We start from the raw sequence: 22,077 nt of genomic DNA on the forward strand, positions 1-22,077 counted from the left end.
CACTCACATACACTCACTCACACCAAGGCCAGTTTGACCAGGAGCCCATTTACCTACCAGTACGTCTTTGCACTGTGGAGGAAAACGGAGCACCTGGAGGAAACTCACAAGAACACGGGGAGAACATGCAGACTCCACACAGACAGCACCCCGGTCTGGAGCTGAACCCAGGACCCCAGCACGGAAAGAGCAGCATCGCAAACCACTGTCCCGCTGAGAGATCAGAAGTGGAAATTCACTTCAACAGAGCGTCACGGTTTTGCACAAGGTTGGGTGTGGGGGTGAAAAGTTTCCATTTTGTTTTTTGGGGTCCCCCTGTATAATCACTGAGTCCTAGAGCCCCAAGTGAGAAACACCAAATAAGACCACGCATCATAAGCCAAAACAGTTGTTTTATTTTTCTAGTAACGTACTAATGTTTCCCATGTTCTGTTGTTCTCACCCTGGTATGAAATCATCTCTACAGATACCACCATCACAAAAAGAAACCACTAATAATCTGGACCATTCCTGCAATATTAATCCCAGGAATATACTGCATCCTGTAATTGCTACACACACTTCACAGAGATGATCCTGAGGGACCGATTTTGTGAGAAAATAAAGGATTCCTGAAACCTCTTAATTATGCAGGTTCGTTTTGTCCTTGCCCGAGCAACTGGTCAAATACTAAATTCTGCCGGACAGCGCCCTCAGCCTCCCCCCAAGCCAGGTGTGCAGAGCTGTGTGTTCATTTAACTGAACAACAGCTGGGAAAACATCTGGAGCAGGGGGGGGGGGGGGCGGTGACGGAACACATGTCCCACTGTATCATTCGGAGCTGGAGAACCTAGCGCAACATTTTTTTCTCTCCTATAACGCACATGCAAGCAAGTCACCAAGAAATAGCGTTAGCTGGCGCCGTTCGTTTGTGATCCCTTCAGAACCGCTCATCAGCTTTTGTAAACTCTGATTGGTAAGCATCAATACCTCGCCGAGACACGAATAGTTACTGTATCGACAGAAAAAGCGCAAAACTGATAAAACAGGAGTATTCCTGATCGGGAAATAATCTGAAATGCACTGGTAAAGACATACAGACGTCGTTCTCGTTAAGGGCGCTGTAAATAACTAGACACTACAACACACCCTCACAAGCGCAAACTACGGCCATCGATGCATCTTTTAGGGCTGTCGCTGCGGTATTATTTCCAGGTCACGGGTTACGCTTCCTGTGCGGTGTGTTTGTATTAAAGATGGCCGGTGATGGAGGTGCTCTAAAGGATATCAATGAGATTAAATCCCAGTTCCGGACAAGGGAGGGTTTTTACAAACTGCTCACCCTCTCGGATTCCCAGCAGCGGGGCGGGCTACCCCGGGGACCTTCCGCCGGGTCGGCAGCAGGTCCCGGGGTCGGGCCGGGCGCGATCCCCGGTGGGGGCGGAGGGGCTCCGGTTCCCGGGCCCGGGGCAGGCTCGTCCGCCGTCGCCGCCTCAGCCGCCTCCACCTCGGCGGCCGGCTTCCTGCCTCCGGTCCGGGTCTCCATGGTGAAGCTGCAGCCGGAAGACCCGAGCGAGGAGTCGGAACGAGTGTGCTTCAATATTGGCAGGGAACTTTATTTCTACACCTACACTAACATCAAGAAGGTAATGTCATAAAATTGTTTGAGACAAAACACGCTAAAAAGGAGGCAAAGGAATTCAGACAGCGTTACGGATTGTACGTGACGGAAAATGCTTTTGAAACTCCTGGCCTGATGAGTATAATTTACAATGCATTGGGTTAGGGGGCGTTTTCGCCCAGTTTCTGCAGGTTAAGCGCTATGTCCCACGGACTGCTTCCATTGGACAAGAACGATTTTTCCTCCGTGCATGTTTATATGAAGAAAAGCAAGTGTTGGCGGGGGGGGTTCGGTAAATCGTGTAGCTGTTTTAAGGTGTTTCTGTCTGGTGAGGTCTAACAACTGCTGGCGGTCCCATCTGCAGCAGCTGTCGCCTGATTCATTCTCTGTGTCGGGGACCGTGCCAGAGAGAGCAGTGCCCTCTTCTCTGCACAAACAGGGTTCATTTTAACTGCGAGGGAGCCTTTCCAGTGTAACACGCACTGTGTGTTCAGAAGTTTGCTTTCATTAATTAAGTACGCCGGCAATGCAGTACCAAAATACCGATTGGCGTTCACGCCTGCAGAGCCAGCAATTCACACAGCCGGATTCTCTCACGCGTTCAAGCTCCGTATTGCAAAATTCGCACCCTGTTCGGGGCCCTGTAGTATCGGTAAGCTATTTTTAAGTTGAAGGATGTTTAAGAATTGTCATATATTTGGGAAGAGTCGCAACAATAAGACAATTGCATTGCAGGCGAAAGGATTTATTTTAGGCAGAAATAACGTATACTTTATACTTTGACAGTGCCTCCACATACTGGTTCGTATTTGGGTGTTTTTCATTGGTGGGAACGTAGCGCTCTTGCAAACAGGGTGCCGCTAGAGGGCGCTGTTGGGAGCGTTGAGAACAGGAATGTGTTCAGTTTTTTATTCCTGGATTAACTGGCATACTGCATTGCATTTTCATACTTAGCTCAACTGAGTACGTGCGTGTGTGGACACAGAACCCGTACCCATCTCCTCCTTGAAAGTGGATAAACGGCAATTGTGAGTTCAGAGCTACGGACGACACATGAACAGCACGGTGTTTGTTGATACCTGCGAGGGTATTGTCATTGAGTGCCTGTTGCTTTGCGTTATGAACGCGAGGGCATTTCTTTTGGGGGTACAGGCAACACGTTCTGAATGTTTCATGCTTGTTGCCTTTGGTTTTGCAGGCACAGGCACATGGAGCTAAAATCAAACCGAAACATTTGCTTTTGTTCAACATTAGTCCAGTTTGTACAAGACTGGTGACGTGCATATGGGCCTGCTGGCCTGCAAGAGAACTGCTTTTCATACCTGAAGAGCTGTGAGAAGGAGCCTGTTTCCGGGGAAGCTGAGAGAGACCCAGGCTGCAGTGACTGGGAAAGTGCTGAGCCTGGTGCTCTGATCGGGCTTGCCCTGGGGTCAGTGAAGCTCTGAAAGGCATGATCTGTAATCAGAGGTGCTCTCGGAAAATCGATAACCAAGCAGGAGGAGCTCATTAAGTGACCTAATCAGCCCTTTACAAGAATCAGCGTCTTTAAAAAAGCGCTGCTCTCTTTTACTAAACCCAGTAGAAAGCAACTCTTGTACTGGAATCAATGGAATAAACCTATTACTTGAACTCTTGTACTGGTAAGGTTGGTTAAAAATGTCAGAAAATGCGGTCTAGAGCCCAATTCTGTGACATCATTGTTTCTGATTCTGTTACTGTTGCCCCTTTTAATGCCAGCTGCTTATTTCTTTAACCTGTGTGACAGTTGACATGAATAATAATAATAATAACATCACTTTATTAACCCTTTACAATTTCTTGCATTAGGAATTATCTTTTCGCATACCCCAGCTTGCTCTCCATGAGACACACAGACAGGGAGAGAAGCTGGGGGTCAGAGCGCAGGGTCAGCCATTTCTACGGCGCCCCTGGAGCATTTAGGGTTAAGGGCCTTGCTCAGGGGCCCAGCGGAGTAGGATTCCTCTGCCAGCCACGGGATTTGAACCGGCAACCTACCAGCCACAGGCGCAGATCCTCAGCCACAGAGCCACCGCTCCGCCCCCAATAACGTGGGTTAGATGAGACTTGTTTGCTCCCTTCTGTATTTCGTCTCAGCCAGACCTTGCCTTGTAAAGTTGTGCTGCTAAGTGAGAAAAGAAGAATGCGTTCAACCCGTCATAAGTACCCAACTGCAGTGGTCTGATTATACAGAACTATGTATCTGCATTGAGCACCCTCTAGTGGAACAAGGTAAAAAAACAAGGTAAAATCTTGCAAAGCCTGGTATTTGTTTATTTTTTTTCCTGATCGTTGCTTATCCCGATTTGAAAATCAAATAAACTGAACTCGCACCGATCCTTTACCGCGGTATTTTGTCCTTGCACCATCCCTCAGAAGTCGAAAAATCCATTCAAGCACTGGGCATTTTAGAGCCGAAAGTCCTATTTCAGATATGTTTCTTAAATCGCCCAAACCCACCAGTAAGCAGGTTTGAGGAACTGCAGTTTTAGAACATGTCTGACGTACTGGCCTAATGGCTTTCAACAGGAGCAGCTTAAGAAGCTATTGCCTGAGTGATCCCCTCCGTGTGGCATCGTTGGCATGAGTCTGGCTGGCTTTGATGTCTAAATCCATTAGAGATTATGTTGTGACCATCGGTGTCACTCAGAGTGCGGACTCTGAGAGGTTGTAAAGTTACTGTAGATTTCGGGGGTGCTGCGTTGTTGCCGTCTGATTACAGCTCGTGTGGTATCCCCCCCCCCCCCATCACTCTTGTCTTCCAGGCGGTGGACCTCAGCAAGCCCATCGACAAGCGCATCTACAAGGGCACCCAGCCCACGTGTCACGATTTCAACCAGTACTCGGCCACGGCGGACAGCGTGTCGCTCATCGTGGGCTTCTCTGCCGGGCAGGTGCAGTACCTGGACCCCATCAAGAAGGAGACCAGCAAGCTCTTCAACGAGGAGGTGTGGTCCGCTGACTTCTGGCACTTTTCTGGTCCTCTTGGCGGGGGCGGGCCGCCAGTCCGTTGCTTTCGCTGCTTCGGCAGCCAGCATCTGGGAACGTTCGGCAAGTTGCGTCACGGTCCAGGGCTGCCTCGGCCCCTGATCCGCACGGGGACTCCTGCCCGCCGGATTGAGTGACGTCGGCGAGAGACCTGACGCGGGTGTCAGTAGGGCCGAGGGGGGGGGGGGGAGAAGCTTGTCTGGCTCTGCTTTACCCTGGGGGAGAGCAGGCTTTCTCGGTAGCGAGCAACGGGCGACTCCCTGAAATCATGGGAGTCTTTGCCCTTCCCCACGTTGACGTCTGACCCCTCTTTTCCCCCCTCCTCACCCAGAGGCTGATCGACAAGTCCAAGGTGACGTGCCTGAAGTGGCTGCCCAAGTCGGAGAACCTCTTCCTGGCCTCGCACGCCAGTGGGCACCTCTACCTCTACAACGTGGAGCACCCCTGCGGCACCGCAGCCCCCCAGTACTCCCTGCTGCGGCAGGGCGACGGCTTCACCGTCTGCGCCTGCAAGGCGAAGGCCCCCCGCAACCCGCTGCTGCGCTGGACGGTGGGCGAGGGGGGGCTGAACGAGTTCGCCTTCTCGCCAGACGGCGGCCACCTGGCCTGCGTGGGGCAGGACGGCTGCCTGCGGGTCTTCCACTTCGACTCCATGGAGCTGCAGGGCGTGATGAAGAGCTACTTCGGGGGGCTACTGTGCGTCTCCTGGAGCCCCGATGGGAAGTACCTGGCCACGGGCGGGGAGGACGACCTGGTGACCGTGTGGTCCTTCGCTGAGGGCCGCGTGATCGCCAGGGGCCACGGGCACAAGTCCTGGGTGAACGTGGTGGCCTTTGACCCCTTCACCACCAGCCTGGAGGAGGGGGAGCGCGGGGAGCTCAGCGGGAGCGAGGAGGACGTGCAGGAGGCCGTGCACTTCGGGAGGGTGCGCACCAGCAGCACGCTCTCCCGGCTCTCCAGGCACAGCTCCAAAGGCGGGGGCCCCTCGGTCACCTACCGCTTCGGGTCCGTAGGGCAGGACACCCAGTTTTGCCTGTGGGACTTGACGGAGGACGTGCTGTACCCCCGTCTCCCTCTCTCCCGCGCCCGCACCCTGACCAACACTTTCAACTCCGTCATTCCACCCTCCGCCAGCGGGGGCAGCAATCTAGGGGGCGGGGGCAACAGCGATGCCCCCGCTGGGCATGGACACCACCACCCGCCCCCCCTGCCCCGTTCCCTCTCCCGCTCGAACTCCCTCCCCCACCCGGCTGTGACCAACGCCTCGAAAAGTCCGGCCTCCTCGGACGTGGGGGGCGGCAGCGGTGGGGGGGCAGGGGGGGCCCCCTTCAGCATCGGCCGCTTCGCCACGCTCTCCCTGCAGGAGAGGAAGTCGGACAAATCCGGCGGCGGGTCGGGGGGCTCCTCCTCCTCCTCCTCCGGCGGCGGCGAGAAGGAGCACAAGCGCTACCACAGCCTGGGCAACATCAGCAAGAGCAACGACAAGATCAACGTGGTGCCGCGGAGCCAGCGCCTGGACGCCGCCAAGGTGCTGGGCACCACGCTGTGCCCGCGCATGAACGAGGTGCCCCTGCTCGAGCCGCTGGTGTGCAAGAAGATCGCGCACGAGCGCCTGACCGTGCTCATGTTCATGGACGACTGCATCATCACCGCCTGCCAGGAGGGTCTGATATGCACCTGGGCGCGTCCCGGGAAAGCTGTGAGTACTGCCCGGCCAGGAGCACGGTCGCTGGTTGAGTTGGGTTGGGCCTGCTTGAAGACAGAATGCCTCAGCAGAGGCCTGTGTGCTTCGTGCACAAAAGCAGCGACAGAATAGGCCTTGCCAAGCTCACAAACAGGAGTAAAGTCAAGGAATGACCTCGGGTTTGCCCGGCAAGCGAGTGCGGCAGGTGTCCGTGTCCCTGATCGTGCCGCGGAGCCACAGTGTGTCCTGGTTGTCCTTGCAGCTGAGCCCTGTATGACTCAACAGCTGAATTGGAGGGCATTCAGATGCTTACCCGGCTCACTTAAGAAAGCCGTAAACGCACACACACACAAACATTACAGTGGCACGCCAAATAAGTATGCTAAAGCATTGTCCGTTACTTACACTGGATTGCACTGCATTATTTGGTGAAGGGAGTCTTCCAGTTGAAAAAGAACAACATTTTATTTGGACCATCAGCTAACGTTTTTCACTTTAAGGGAGCTTAATTTGTGGTAATCTTTATAGCATGCATGCAAAGACAAAACCCACATTCAAATTGGCGCCTTTCGGCCGTATTGCAGTTAAACTGCAGCCTGGTGCCTTTCGGCTGTATTTATGATGAACCGGATCCTGTTAACTGTATTCATCTTCCCCCCCCCCCCCCCTCCATCCGCAGAGCTTGACGGCACAGAACGGCAGCTCGCCCAGTGGGACAGTGGTATAGCTCCGGCGGACACCTTCGTCTCTCCGTTTGCCACAGAGCCCGTGACGGACTCTCGCCCGTTAACTCAAGGACTACAGACTTGCCAGTTCGTCAAAGTGTTGCTTCTCATTCTCCCCCCCCCTCCCTCTCTCCGCCGGGAAGGGACGCCTGTGACACGGTTCTTCTGTGGACGCCAGGGCTGGGCGGGGGGGGGGACCTCCCTTTTGTGAAACACTTCGAAGCCACGACTGTTGTATCTTATTTATTTTAACATACAGACTCTAGTAATTTATATTGTACATATGCAAAGGATTAGATGTATTAAATATCTAAAGGGGAAAAAAAAGATTTAATATATTAAAAATATATATTGTACAGAGTTACACAGTTAAAGCTGAGCGTCTGAGACTAGAGAGCTGCAGCTGTAGTGGTAGTGTGTTAGAACTCCCGAAGTGACGTCATGTCAATTAAAACAGATGTATATGATGAGGCTCGTCAGATGCACGTGTTCTGAGTTTTTAGTGGAAGGGGAAGTCGTTTTTCTAACTCAGGGTGGTGAGGGGGGTTTATCTGTTTTAAAATGCTTTCCTGTTGATACAGAACTGGTGTATTTGTCAACCAGCATGCTGCACCCCTGTTTCCCAGCTGCTCATCTTCCAGCCTGAATACCTTAGACAGTGTACACATTCTCAGCCCTGCCATATTGGAACAAACCACAACACCAAGCACATAATGGAGCAGGCACACACATCTGCGGGTGATTCAGACAACAGCATGCAGAGACCTGCTCAGGTTGAACACCAACATGTACAACAGTGGGAGAACAGCTGGAAACTGGAAATCATCCAGTGTGGTTTAACGGAAGGTTGTCGATTTCATATGGCTGGGCTCAGTACAAAACTTCCCCTCTTGCATCTTTTGCCACTGGTACATTCAGTTTTAGGTCTATGTCCTGTAACTGCTGCATCAGAACAAGTTGCCTTGTAAGAACTGAGCTCTGTTGCTTTAAACCAAACAAAGTAGAAAAACTTAAAAATGCAACTGGCAGGGTTTGTTCATTCTCCTTTAAAGAGCTCAATACCAGTGAGTACCAAGCCTGGGCCAGGAGAAACACTGTCCTTGCCAGTTTCATTCCAGCTGAGCTTCAAATCACCAGTGCTAACCGATGACCTCATTGATCAACTGGACTGTTTATACTATTGTACTTATGTCTTCAGTCCATCCTGAGTGTCAAAAATGCCTTATTTCAAGGACGCCGTTTCCAGAAACAGCAGTGTGCAGAACGTGGCGGACTCTGTCCTCAACTTCCCCGTTGTTGTAAACAGATCTCACTAATTGGCCCTCCCACAAAGAGCGTTTTCCCTTCTGCAGACAGCCAGTCGGCCACATTCTAGGCAAGACACCCGAATGAAAGCACTTCTGAAGCACAGGATTGATTTCCTGCTGCAAATCCCACTCAACCATTCCAGAGCTGGAGGCAAATTTCTAAATGTGCCCCAGCATGAAAACAGATTAGAAGAACAATTAGTAGGGTCACGAAGAACGTGGCTGGATGAAAAACCAGCAGACATTGTCTTCCTCGTGAACCAACGCTGGGAACCACTGCTCTAGATCTCTGGCGAGCAGGACATGGAGTGTTGTTTGTGGGGCGGTGTCGGTAGATACCTTTTAAACATTATATGTCTTTGTGAGCAAAAACTTTGAAAACCAGAAAGCCCTTCAGAATCTCCAGGTACGGGGGTTGCAGACTTTCTACTCTAGACCAAAGATGCCAGTGGGTTATGAATATTTCTGAAACACTAAAACGGATTTGTGCTGTGTGTTGTGTTTTTGTCAGGTGGCAGGATGAACTTCCGCTATTAAAAACGTTCATCGTCTTTGGCATGAAGAGATATGTCTTTTTGGAGAGTGCATGCAACAGGGGCCAAGATGAAATATCCCAAGTCACAGAAAAAGAAATAAAAGTGTGTGCGTGTATGTGCAGCTCTCCATTATTATTATTAAACATAGCAACTTGAAACATTCTTCTCCCAAAGAATTCACTTGCCTTTGATGAATTAAACTTGAAAGTTGGGGAATAACCAGCTTCGATACTGCAAGAGCTGGTATATCCGGCACAAGGGTATTTGCTAAGCAAATAGTAATGAGTGGGGTCGATACATTTGTAACATTAGTTTATGAAGAGCTGAAACAAGTTGGGTTTCTAGGAAAGGGGTGACGTGAAGTGAGCTGCTGGACTGCGCAGCCGTTCTGCCTCACATTCGGGAGCTGTTCTGGTGAGGAAAGAGGAGGTTGTGAAAGGGCAGCGGAGTCTTATCTGTCACTTCTCTTTCCTTGTGCTGGCCCGCACAGTCGCATTCGTCTCTGATCCAGAACGGCGGCATTCTCAGAATCACTCCGGCAAACTGCTTCCTTCCAGGTAGGTGGCTTTTATTTAAAAGCTGACCTTTTCGTCCAGGGTAATAGGGGTTTACCGCCAGGTGTGGTGTGAAGAAAAGCAGCCCGTCTGTAATTGAGCCACTTCTTAAAACCGGGTCCTTTCCTGCAGTGTTTGCCTTCGTCAGCAAAATGACTTGTTGCTGAAGACTGGAGAGGCTTGTCAGCCACTGATTAATTCAGCAGCACTACATCATGTGTTCAACTCTGGTCCTTAAGGGCTAAAGAGGTGTCAGAGTTGTGTTTAGTTTTTGTCGTCCTCTGACTCGAGAGGATTATTTGCAAAAGTATCACAAGCAACTGGAATTGTCATTTTTTTATTTACGCCAAGAAATGCAAGAATCCTGAGGAATTGTATTTACAATTTATTTTTTTTCTTTGTAAAGGACACAGATATTTGAGCTAAAACTAGGAACACAGGAATTTCCCTGACCTGCACATGCAGAATGTAAAACCCATAGATGTGTTCGAATGTGGCAAAAGAATTAAAGATCTTAAGAATTTTAGGATAAGCTTACAAGCAAATGTAGACGTTCTGAATTTCATAGCATGTAAATGTAATCCTCCATATAATTTACCTGAAAGGCTTGTTTAATTAAAATATTATTGTACAGTACATGAAATTTGGATTATTTTAACTGATGCTGGAAATGTGTTAAACGCCAAAGAAAATAATACACAAGTACCTAAAGATTCTTTGTGCAGTATGTATTTAGTGTTTTTTTAATTAAACATTTACTGTGCAATTGTGACCCATCATGTAATTGTTTTACATTGTTAAAATGTTTCCATTTACCAGGCAAAGGGTTTATCTCTTTTTAAGTCTCTCGGTCATATGAGGCACAGCCCCACAGTGTTAAGGTGTCAAGCCACAACCAGCACTTCAAAATCAGACCGACAGACTGATTGCATTTGTAAACGGGTAAGTGGCAGGTCAGAGCACTGAGAGAACTTTAAAGCAATCAAGACAATGATTCTAAGAGAAATGTGGAATCCAGTCCACAGTCATAACAATACTCCTTAACAATCTGCACAAAAGGAAATCCTGTCCAAAAGGTCAGCAATGAAAACTGCAAATTGTAAAGTCCTGGGTGCAGGGTTCTCACCACTGTTTGTTGCATCAGTTCATTTGTAGTTACATAAGCTGCTTCTTGCATTTTAAGAATAACTGTCATCATAACTAAAACAGACATGTCCCTGTGGGCCGAAAATGAACAGCAATTCCTCACAACCATGACTACTGCCAGAAACTCCCCAGTATGGTCTCTCAACATATAACACACACATACCTAAGTCTGTAAACAGACAGTTCAGAAATCAGTCCTTCAGTCCCCTGTCATCACTACAGTATAAATGTGTTATTGTGCTACAGAACAGCAGCAGCCCTGGTTTAGTATCACAGATCTTTCTGATGGAGACAGACGGGGCTGAATATTGGATTGGATTTTACATGCACTAGGACTTTTTCAAATGCTTTTTTGCTGTTCTAGATGTTATCAGTGATTCGTGAGCCACAGGATACAGAAGTGCATTTCACCATTTGTGCAACACTGTGTGATAACTTATTTCTCCACGTGTCCACACAGAGCTGGATGAGAGTTGGGTTATTCATTGTATACCTAACCACATCCCCTTAGTGACTTTGTTTAGTGCTACTTTTTTAATTTGAACGGGTGTAAAGGTTTTAGATTTTGCTAAGGGCTTCTACAGTCCCAACCTTTTCTTCCCTGTCTGTGCGACTACAGTAGGCACGGAGGCTCACTGTTAACTCTCCCTAAGGACAGTGGTGAATTCCTGCCATTTCACTTTGAATCGTTAACAAAGGAATCCGCAATTTTCCTTTTTGTTTCTTTATGATACAAATTGATAATACTTTTAATCTTTGCAAGGGCCTTGACAAACACACAAACAACACTTTCACAAATTAACAAGAATTAAGTGATACTTATCTCAAATTTACAAAAGATGGTTAAACGGGGTTATAAGTGAAACCAATTTGTTATTGGCACAGGGTGTCTTTTCATACCTACCAGAATTCTGAACTTTCATGCGAATTAAGAAAAACAGGGTCCACCACTCTTGTTAATTTCTCTCAATGAGCTACACTGTTGTCTGGATTATCACAGCTGTGAAAACAGTGCAGGAGCTTGCAAGAAAATTAAAAAAGATTCAATCACAATTCACGACCGGAAACCTTGTAGATTCACCACCTTGTGGCCTGATCTCAGATTTTAGACACTAAGCTTTGCTTGTTCTGGTCAGTACCAGGATAGGAGACCTCAGGAAAAGTCAATAAGTGTTGTAGTAGGTGATGCTTTTCATTGTGGATCGAATTTTCAATGTATGTAACCTTTCAGTATGTGAGCTATAGGACATGTTGACACACTTGTAAGAACAGTTGTGTTACCCAATTGCCTTTCTTAAATTCCACTAAGGTTTGCTCAATATGGCCTCCCTGAAGTTCCCCTTAATTCAGGTGGTGAAGCAATTCCCTACTCTGTCCCCTAACGTGCTGGACTGCGGGGCAGAGAGCCTGCAGATGCCCTGTGTCACCCAGGTGGGACTGCACTGCAGTGGTGGGTGAAGTACTGGGTCCCCTCCTATATGTGAAGTACTTCCAGATCATTTGGGAGACAAAGCACTATATATGGGCAATCAACTAATTAATTATCCATATCCCATTATTCAGCAAGCAAAATACTTTGTAAAATAAAAGTAACCATGCTCCCTGAATCTATCTGCTAAAGTGGTCTTTTCACTTAAGCATTTTCATTCATTCACAGGCTTGTACGGTCACCCTCTGGAACGACAGCTGTTATTCTTTTGTTTTCCACTACGAAAGTATGGTATTGTCTGCTGTTTCAAAAGGGATGTAAAAGTTTGAGTAAAACAATTGGATTTAAGCTGGGCTTCAACCAAACAAGCCATAAGCATAGGTAAAACCAAGCAACCCTATAGTCAATAGATGCACAGTAGCATTGTGATCCTACTGTAGTTCAGGTGGGTAGCTGCGTCAGCATGAAGAAGGCTCCACGGCCGAAACGTTGTGTTTTCTTTCTTCTTTTTTTTCAGCATGGAATAAACCTCTTACTTGTTCCATTATGTGATCCTAGTGCTTCATCAGAATGACAGGATTAGGATGTAAACAATATATGATTGTCCTTCACTCAAATAGTGCTCCAATGTCTATATGCCACAAAGAGAATGGTTTTTTCCCCCATTAAACAAGTTGGAAAGGCATTCTTCCTCATTTTAAGCACTGAATGTGATAGTCATGTACTGTATGATAGAGTTCACCAACCCTCACAACAGGCTATTTCTTGCAGTCAATCAATTAAATTGTAGGGATCTGTTTAGGCCCACCAGAGTGGAATTAATTATTCTACTGTAGAAGCAAAATACTCCAGGTATAATGTACTCTGAGATTTGCAACAACAGTCAGATTCTAGGCTGTCAGATTATTGAATGTAAAGTATTTTTTTCATGCTCAGTATAGGTCATTCCTACCTATGTACTTCTGGAAATATACACAGCACACATCATCAAAAAAACATTTGAGCAAAATGTTCAGCTTTAAAAGGGATTTTTTCAGTGTAAAGGGGAAACAAAACACTTTTTAAGTCACATTTGTTTTTGTTTCTTGTAAGACAGGATCCAGAATATCTTAGCACTTGGCCGCAATGGAACAACAGCTCACTTCAAGCCAGGTGAGAACGGGAGAGAGGACTGCTATCAGACATTGCCGGCACCTCCAAGTAACATGCCACTGACTTTCTTCATAGAAACATGAGAAAATTTGCAGTACATATTGGAATATATTTATTCAAAATCAAGCTCCAAGGAGGCAACTAAACTTTGCAGCAAAAAATGAAAACAAACGAAAAGGATGCAGTTAAAAATTGTCTAGCTGAAACAGCGGAGAAAGCACTCAGGAAGAAATATCCACAGACAACACCTGTCCAACCTGACAGAGTGTGCGGACTGTCTCGCAGAACGAGAAGTGGAGGAGTTTTTTGCCATATGTACACGTACATTGGAGTTCTTATGCATGCCGATCTCTCGGGACACGCACAGAGCAACAGAACACACCACACGATGTGGACAGTACAAACATAATAAATAATAACAACAGGAAAAAATAAATATGTTGTGGGACAATAAATATGCAGTTGTGAGAAAAAAAAACAGGGTAGTCCATGCAAAAGTGTAGAGTGCAGATGCTGAGATGTTGATGCTGAGTGTGAGGCCCTGCAGTTACTGTAGCTGTTGAGGATGTGTCCTGCGGTGGGATAGAAGCTGTTCTACAGCCTAGTGGTCGGTGCTTTAACAGTGCGGTACCGCTTGCTGGAGCGCAGGGGGGAGAAGAGTTTGTGGCCGGGATGGTGGGGATCCTGAACGATGGATTGGGCTTCATACTGGCCTCGTCGGTCATCTGTGGGCTCACGGAAGATAATATCCTTGACCAGTGAATAATGGGCTCAGGTTCAAATTTTTCTTTGGGTTTTGCTTTTTTCAGATTAATGAAACGGTGGTGCACCGTAAGAGGAAGGATGATTCTCCCGAAGAAATAGGAAATGGGAATACCAGTTCGGATCGCAAAGTGCACTGTGTCTGGAACAACATCCGTAAGCTTCCCTATAAGAATGAATATTCTGTTTTATTTCTTTTTAAGTCCTGCCATCTTTCATTACCTCGCTGGCTGGTGTTCTGCGACTCTGTTTTGAACAAAATCGTGGTAGTGCAGGAAAGCGTTAGGCCTGCCTGATCTCCCTGTGTCTGACTCCTCTCTTGCTCCCTGTGTCTGCGTGCCAGACGTTGCGCTGGTCTGCCTCCTGCTGTCTGTGTTTGTGATGTGGCTGCTGGACAAGTGCCTTCCGCCCTCGGAGCCCTGGAGGCTGTTTGGCTCTGAAGCAGAGGGACTCTGGGACTGGGGAGCGCTGGGGCTCGTAGTGGCTTTCACCGCCCTGCAGGGGGCACTCTATCACATCCCCTTCGGCAAGGTGAGCCCCAGACCTCCATAAGGAGAAGCGTTCCGTGAGCGTTAACAAGGCCCCCCTGCCGTTTGACAATTAAAAGCTTGGTTAGGAGTTAATATTTGCCAAGTACAAAATATACAAGGAATTTCTCTCGGTGTCAACATAAATTCCAATAAAAGAAAAGAAAAAACCTACAGATAAAAACAAATCTCAGTCATATGCAGTATTTAAAAGTATATACAGTTGAATAATAAAATGTACAATGAGTAATGTATATATTTACAAAAAGTATCAGTGGCTTGTGCCATTGAATAAAAAGGTGCAACTAGTCACAGGGAAGGAATGTGAGAAGTGTCCTTGTTGATGAGAGTTATAGCCGGGGGGAAGAAGCTATGTCACCTGTCAGTTAGTCCCAGTTTTTAGGGCTCTCACTCTTGGTCTCCACTGAGAGGGAAAACACTGGAAGAGTTCAACTGAGACACAACAGCAAGCCCAAAACAGAGCAATGCTCACTCGGTGGAATTGTGTAGCCTGACTTCATACAAAGCCTGTCCCTCTAGCTGGACTCTCTAGCAGAAAGATCTAATGAGATGTCGACTGTGCCTTGTTTGACTTCCCTGGGTAAGAATCAACCCCCTGAAACCTGCTACGATTATATGTGATTTAAGACCTGTTTTTCACTTATACAGTTTGAAATAACTGATTTGTTCCTGCATTTAGGTGGTAGAAGGCAAAGCTGTTCACAATGGGAAACCTCTTCAGTATAATATTAACGGTAAAGAAACTGGTTTTGTCTTTCTATATGGTCAGAATCTAGTTCCTCGCATGTTTTAATATCCAGTATTACAACTGTTATCTATCTCAAAAATAATAATCTGTTGGCAACAACAAAATCCATAATATTAATGACATTTCAAGCAACATGGCCCTCTGCTTCCAAACCGTAAACAATTCAATTGAACATTATTTTGGAAATGTAGCTGGCAGGATCCTAGAAAGACACAGTATGTGCTTTTATGTCTATGACATTTTATGTACATTTTTCATGGCATTAAAATTAATTTGAATTGCAGTAAGCAGTGTTTTGAAGTCATGAACGTTTCGTGAAGTTTGTAGATCAGCGGGGAAGGTTTATCATGGCAAGTATTTTGTAGACTGAGATGCTGTATGTGTTGTGCAGGTCTGCATGCCTTTGTGGTGACTCTTGTGATCCTTGGTGGGCTGTGGTATGCTGGTGTCATACAGGTGAAAGTGCATTTTCTGTTTGTTTCTCAGAGAAACCTTTGACAATCCCATTCACGGTTATTTAACAAGAGAAAGACAAAGAACAAATGGAGAAGTGGCCATGAAATTGGATACATTAATCAAGCCCCGACAACAAAAAACATCTTACCACGTTTTTGCATTTGTGAATTCTTATCTAGCTTTCTCAAGCTATAATTTCTGCAAATGAAAGCAATCAACTACAATTTAAAAGTGTCTCGGTCTCGTCCCAGCCAAATTGTTTTGGCTGCAATTAAACTGACACAAGCAAAGACATCACGTCCAGATACTGATAGTGACTTGGGAAACATCACTCAGCAGGAGCAATCCAGCGCTCAATGGCACAGCCACTTCCAAAAGCATGCTACTGTAGCTACTGTGCATGCAATTCCCACAGTTGTGCGGTAACACTGGGCTGAAAATACATTAGAAGAGATGGACTGGATTTCACAGGTAACAGAAAGACAGTGTAGCTCTCACTCCCCATCTCCACTGTTTGGAAAAATAGTAAAAAAAATTAGTACATTTGTACTGCAGATCTTTCCCATTCAAGCTAATCAATGGCTAATGAAATACAACTTGTTATTGACATGTCAGTCTTTGAACACTATTTTGTACTGTATACCCTGAATGTTTGGCAGTGTTTCCTGTTATTTTTACTGTACAGTGCCTTGGGGGGTACCTCCATGGCGATACATGAGCTTCTGAAGAATGAAGACTGTTTCCCATTCAATTTCAGCTCTCTGCCACTGTAGACATCGTCCTCTTGTGTTGGTAATCTCTCTGTGGAACTGTATGCCGCTTCAGGCACTGTATAAACGAAAGGTTTACTTGCTGCCTCATTAGGGTTCCCTGGTCAGCAGCAGGATCCTTCAGATTGTCAACGCCTGTACTGCCCTCTCTCTGGTGATCAGCGTAGGCCTGCACCTCAGATCCTTCGGCATCCCTCCGGAGGAGCTGGTCGACTACGGAGACAAGAGTACGTGTTCACACTTGTTTGATAAGGACACAAGCACAGAAGAAAGGTTACCACCGAGAGCAGCTGGTTGATCTGAGGATCTTGTCCTGAAGGAAGCCAGGCTAGCACCGTGATCGCTCATGGCTGGAGAACTTGCTCATTCTCACACAGCCTCCTGGGGCAGGAGGTCCCTGCTGGTCTTGGTTTAGAAGGAAGTTTCTTTTGGATAAACTGACCAAAATCTTAAGGGGAAAAAATCCCAGAAGAAGTACAGTTTAAAGCTGTAAGGATTTTAATACAAATATCATGACTCTTAAAGCATTGCATTGTTTGAAAGACTAACCTGTAGTGTTATATGGGCTCAAAGGTGACGAGATGGTAAATGTCAAAGGAATCTTTTTACTGTTCTGTTTTTTTTTTTATTCATTTCTGGTTGCTAGGCAGTTTTCTGCAGGAGTTTGCTCTGGGCCGGGAGGCTAACCCTCGTTTGGGTCAAATAGATTTGAAACAATTCGCAATGGTGCGCATTGGGTTCATCGGATGGGTGAGTCACCAGATTTTCTACAGTACTTTGTCGAACGTGTGCTGTTGGTTATGATGCTCTGCGCCATATAGCCTTCACGGTTGTGGAAACACATCTATAGCTTGATCACCGAAGCAGCGCTCACTGTGCGATCAGCCCTGGAGGCCTTCATGAGGGTTAAGCGGCTCACAGGCCCAGAGTATGGCTGCTTCAGGCACTGAAAGCACAGGACTCCCCATCGATCGAACAGTTGTCCACAGCAGGATAGAGTCCCACAGACACTTTTTTACTGAACTGCTTAAAGCAGGATGGTCCAACTCTGGCCTTGGAGATGTGATATGCTCTCTACGTCTCTTTACAGCAGCAGGACCTGATGTACTGGGAGAAAGTGGTAAATTAGTCCAATTAAGCCAGTAACTGAGCTGCTTTCCATGTCAAAAAGCGGAGCTGGAATGAAATCCTGTAGATACAGTGGCCTTCCAAGATTAGGACTGGACCACCCTGGCCTGCAGTATCTTGCATCTCAACTGGGGGACTTGAGCTCTCTAGTACAGGGCTCCCAGAGTCTCGACCCACACATGGCTGCACACTGCCTGCTGGAAACACAACACAATGGGAAAAGTCAGAAGAAGGAACTGGTTTAAGAAATCATAAAAAGCATCAGTGATTATTCTGCAGCTTAAGAAAATGATATGAAGTTATTAAAACTGAATGAGGCTGCATTTAATTTTTAATAAATGTGTCAGTTAAATGAATGTATAAAGAATACTACTGAAGAACACTACCATATTGAATATGGTGTACTGTATTAAGAATACTACTTCTGCTGTTGCTGCTAGTCCTAATTGCAATCCAGTAGCTACTTATAAAAATGCAGTTATTATAAAGTATTCTGACAGGTGCCCTGTCACCCTAGGCGGTTGTGGACCTCTCCTATCTGCTGACAGATATCGAGAGAAAGGAAACGCCGTCCCTCTCTCTGCTGCTGGTGGTGACCTTCCAGCTCATTTACATCCTGGACTTTCTCATCGATGAGGTACTGGGCCAGGCAAAAAAAAAACAGGGACAGATATCAGACACCCAGATAACTTGATCCACCTGGGGGGTTAGGAGCTGGGTGCTCTCATACAAATGGTAATGACAGTTAACAGTGAAGGCATGATGCATTACATTTTGACAGTCGAGATTCATCCATGTTTTGCTTTCAGGACATCTGAGACAAAAATCTTTGCTTCAAGAGCACAAACAAAGCTGGGGAAAACCCGTTGCTAGGTGTGTCTGTCGGTGTCCTGCAGGTGTCAGTGTTGCCCACGAAGGAGTACACCGAGGACGGGATCGGCTTCATCATGATCCATGGGGAATACATGTGGATCCCCTTCTTCAACAGCCTCCCGGCGTACTACCTGCTGAACCAGCCCTCCTCCCTCAGCCTCCTCACAACCGTCCCCACCTGCCTGCTGTTCGGTAAGAAGGACTCCGCGTGACTGTCCGAGCGGCGTCTGGGTAGGGTGGGTATTAGCAGGCGCAGGTATACTCAGAGCAAGGTTACAGGTACTTTAGAGCTGCTCTTTAGATTTCCATGTTTTAGAAAACAATTCTTTCTTATGTTAAAACTCAAATTTCTCAAGATGCCTGAATGGGGATTTACCCTAGGAAATAGAAGAGATCCAGGCGCCCATGCGGATCACACGAGAGTTGCCGATAACCTTACTGAGATCTACAAATAAGTGGTAAAAAAAGGGGAAAAAAAAGAATAACTCAGTATGTCTTAATCGTATGCCTTCTGTGCCTTAGCTGAATGCCTTGCAGTTCAACTGCGCGTGAATAAACCTGAAATGACTTGGCTCAGTCTCCTGCTCACTCTCGGTCCCTGCCAGGTTTCGGGTTCCTGGTGTATTACCTGTCTAACGATCAGAAGGACGGCTTCAGGAGGAACCCAGATGACCACGCATATGCACGTAAGCCTGCGATTAAGCACCTGTCTAGGCCAAAACCAGCCTAGTTTATGTTATCCAGCTAGAACCTAATTCTCTATTTTAGAATCCAAGCTGCTTTGCACGATATAAAAAAACCCTTCCGTTACATGCTCGTGTTTGTTATGAAACTATATACAATATTTTGTACTTTAATTTTTGTTTGCTCACGACATTGTCTTGTGTACTGTCGTCCACTAAACCTCACTTCTCTATACTTCTGGACTTTTGGAATATGGTGCGTATTTTAAAATCCTGTATTTCTTTGAATGTACTGTGAGCCACCTTAAATTACTGATCCTTCCTCTCGGTCCTGCAGAGCTGCAACCATGTGGTTCTGAGATTTTATAGGGAGCTCAAACGCAGTGATTGGAGGCATGGAAAAAATTGCTATTACAGTCAATTAAGCCAGTAATTGATTCAGTAAAGTAATTACAAGCTGAGGCAGAAGGAAAACCAGAAGATCCTGTGGCTCTACAGCAACCGGGAGTGAGAATCACTACCTCAGCTAAAGGCAGCTGTGCAGTAAGTTAAAAATGACTCCTACTGTTGTAATAATAACGTCCCATGGAAAGAAATACAGAAGATTTCAGGTGCTTGGCTTGACCAGGTGCCCAGGACTCAGCAGTAGACAATGGGGATAGAGGGGTGTTTCTGCACTGTGTCACTCTGGCTGGGGTTGGGTAATGTCTCCGTCATCGCCCCCAACACAGATCTGGAGACCATCCCCACCCACACGGGGCAGAAGCTGCTGGCGTCAGGATGGTTCGGCTGGGTCCGACACCCCAACTACCTGGGCGACATTGTCCTAACGCTGGCCTGGTGTCTGCCCTGCGGTAGGTGGTCCTTCTTTCATAAGACGTAGATCAGTGCTGCCACCCTGGTCGTCAGTGGCTACCGGGACAAACAGTTTTCTTTCAATCCCAGCTGTTCATTTCGACACTAAGGCAACGTTTTTTTCCAAAATGAGCACGACAAGTCTCCCTTGGCATTTCACTGTCAAGGATTTCAAGAGGCCCTGCAAAACCTTCAGGATCCGGGGGCAGGAACGTCTACCACTGGAGCAGAGCTATTCGTAAACCGAACTGAACGTTGAGATTGATTTATATGCGTAAACACAAACACTGTTGTGTTAGGAAAAGTTTTTTCATCTTAAGATGTAAGATATGGGTGGGTCCTGTTTTTTTAGTGTTTTTTGTTTTCCAGACAAACACACCAGTTTACAGATTACACCCATGTTCCTTTTGGCAGACAAAACATTGCATGTATATAATCAAGAGGAAATGCAAATAATAACACCTATTTTTTCATAGTCCATTTCCTATATGCAGTATGTATATACTGTATATACTGTATGTGTTGCAGACCCTGCCTGACTAGGGTGAAATCCATCCAGCAGAGCAGAACTTATCAGTTTTCCCACAATGCTCCTGCAGCCTGCTCCACGAACGTCAGGGTCAGGCCCTGCACGATCGACATGGCCGGGCCAGCAGACCCTTCTGTACTCGGGACTGCTCCATGTGGGGCAGCACACACACTCACACAAAGACGTCAAGCGAACGGAGAACTGCAACAGTGCGTAGAGGAATCGGGAGTCCGTTCCATGAATGAGCAGCCGCTGAACGATGTTGTTGCTGTTGCAGGATTCAGCAGCCTGGTGCCCTATCTGCCCGCGCTGCACTGCTTCAGCCTGCTGTGGAGGAGGGCAGCAGAGATCGAGGAGGAGTGCCACCTGAAGTACGGGGGAGCCTGGGAAGAGTACTGCCGCAGGGTGCCACACAAGCTCATCCCACATGTCCACTGAGCATCACAGGGCAGCAGCGGGGGCTCTTGGGTGCACAGGACTCAAGAGAGCATAACAGATTAAAATTCTAAAGCATGTCAATCCGATCATTTATAGTCATGGGGTTTTTCTTTTGTATCAATGTTAACAAATTTATCCATCAACTAGGAGGAAGCTGCTATTCCTGGTTCCAGAGGTGCCAATGTAGATTAGAACCTGCACAGAAACCGCAGGGCACATGGAGGGACTGCACACGCACCTAGTGACGGCTAGAGAGCCGTAGTGACCAACTGATACACCCAGCATGCATCTGGCACGTGTGAGGAGACCAGAGCACCTGGGCAAAACTCACCGGGAAGACAATGGGAGATACCAATTTCTGGATATTAAAAAAACAATATTTGAGCATATGTTTTGGTTTTCATGTTCGTTAGGCGGTATATAATTGAGCAGTAAATGACTAGTAAATTTACCAAATATCCACTAGAATACTGAAGAGCTGAAACACTCTTGCACTGTTGTACACACGCCTAGTCTATCACACCAGATCTATACAAACACACTCTATACACTAAGCTCTAACACTGGGACGTGTGCATGTATGCATTACCCCACGCATGCACGCACGCACACACACACACTCTGCATGGACCACTCTGTCCAAAACTACACACATCACGGGAGATCTGGTTTCACTCCTGACTAGTAATATACAGCTGAGCTGAAGGGTGACCACCTGCATCTCAGTGGACTCCAACTGCACAACGGTCAGTGTAGCGTAAAAATATGTCGTGAAGGAATCCATCCCCATGCGGTTCTGTGCTCCTCGAAACATCCGTGGGCAGACCTTGGATGACGAGCTTCAAGAGGCGGGGGAACCGTAAGGTGTGGAGCTGGTGACTCAGTACAATTGCACCTTTGAGGGCCACGCTCCTGAAACTTGAAGTGAAGTCACATTAATACCCAAAGTAAAAAATACATCTTACGAAGTGGAAGAATGTGCACATCCAGCTCCTTCAGTAATACACCTGTACAGAACGTTAAGATCTCAGTGTGTTATAGGCAAAGTGGGGATAAAAGAATAGTGGACATTTGGAAATCAAAAGCTTTCACTTTGGGGACCCTTATAAGGGACCATTTCATCTTATAAAGAAAGAGAAAACATATTT

The 22,077-nt window shown here is 46.9% G+C and overlaps 2 protein-coding genes across 4 annotated transcripts; both read left to right on the forward strand.

The window, feature by feature from the left end:
- Positions 1-1,218: 1,218 nt before the first annotated feature.
- Positions 1,219-7,486, forward strand: LOC148838664 (WD repeat-containing protein 20). Its single transcript, XM_088912357.1, has 4 exons — positions 1,219-1,625; positions 4,384-4,566; positions 4,938-6,305; positions 6,970-7,486. The coding sequence occupies exons 1-4, from the start codon at positions 1,236-1,238 to the stop codon at positions 7,015-7,017; spliced, it is 1,989 nt and encodes a 662-aa protein (XP_088768483.1). The 5' UTR covers positions 1,219-1,235; the 3' UTR covers positions 7,018-7,486.
- Positions 7,487-9,143: 1,657 nt separating this feature from the next.
- LOC148838665 (delta(14)-sterol reductase TM7SF2) lies at positions 9,144-21,284 on the forward strand. 3 transcript variants are annotated; one of them, XM_088911753.1, is made up of 14 exons: positions 9,144-9,415; positions 10,232-10,354; positions 13,080-13,139; positions 13,949-14,057; positions 14,245-14,432; positions 15,129-15,183; positions 15,589-15,653; positions 16,518-16,650; positions 17,070-17,173; positions 18,069-18,188; positions 18,448-18,616; positions 19,030-19,110; positions 19,839-19,961; positions 20,769-21,284. In XM_088911753.1, the coding sequence occupies exons 3-14, from the start codon at positions 13,113-13,115 to the stop codon at positions 20,927-20,929; spliced, it is 1,335 nt and encodes a 444-aa protein (XP_088767879.1). In that variant the 5' UTR covers positions 9,144-9,415; positions 10,232-10,354; positions 13,080-13,112; the 3' UTR covers positions 20,930-21,284. The 3 variants fall into 3 exon arrangements, 2 of the variants coding, with proteins under 2 accessions (XP_088767879.1, XP_088767880.1); XM_088911754.1 differs by having other exon boundaries at positions 13,084-13,139; XR_016090856.1 differs by lacking the exon at positions 20,769-21,284 and having other exon boundaries at positions 19,030-19,650; positions 19,839-19,921.
- The last annotated feature ends 793 nt before the right edge of the window (positions 21,285-22,077 follow it).

The sequence above is a fragment of the Atractosteus spatula genome, chromosome 3 (genome assembly GCF_055471065.1).
Source record: "Atractosteus spatula isolate fAtrSpa1 chromosome 3, fAtrSpa1.hap1, whole genome shotgun sequence".
Taxonomy (NCBI): Eukaryota; Metazoa; Chordata; class Actinopteri; order Semionotiformes; family Lepisosteidae; genus Atractosteus; species Atractosteus spatula.

Bases quoted from the DNA above. Each gene is read 5' to 3' on its own strand.
- LOC148838664 (XM_088912357.1), top strand. From the start codon at position 1,236: ATGGCCGGTGATGGAGGTGCTCTAAAGGATATCAATGAGATTAAATCC. The intron at 1,626-4,383 runs GTAATGTCATAA...CTTGTCTTCCAG, and splicing joins CCTACACTAACATCAAGAAG to GCGGTGGACCTCAGCAAGCC. The intron at 6,306-6,969 runs GTGAGTACTGCC...CTCCATCCGCAG, and splicing joins GGGCGCGTCCCGGGAAAGCT to AGCTTGACGGCACAGAACGG.
- LOC148838665 (XM_088911753.1), top strand. From the start codon at position 13,113: ATGGAACAACAGCTCACTTCAAGCCAG. The intron at 15,654-16,517 runs GTGAAAGTGCAT...CTGCCTCATTAG, and splicing joins GGTATGCTGGTGTCATACAG to GGTTCCCTGGTCAGCAGCAG. The intron at 18,617-19,029 runs GTAAGAAGGACT...GGTCCCTGCCAG, and splicing joins CCCCACCTGCCTGCTGTTCG to GTTTCGGGTTCCTGGTGTAT.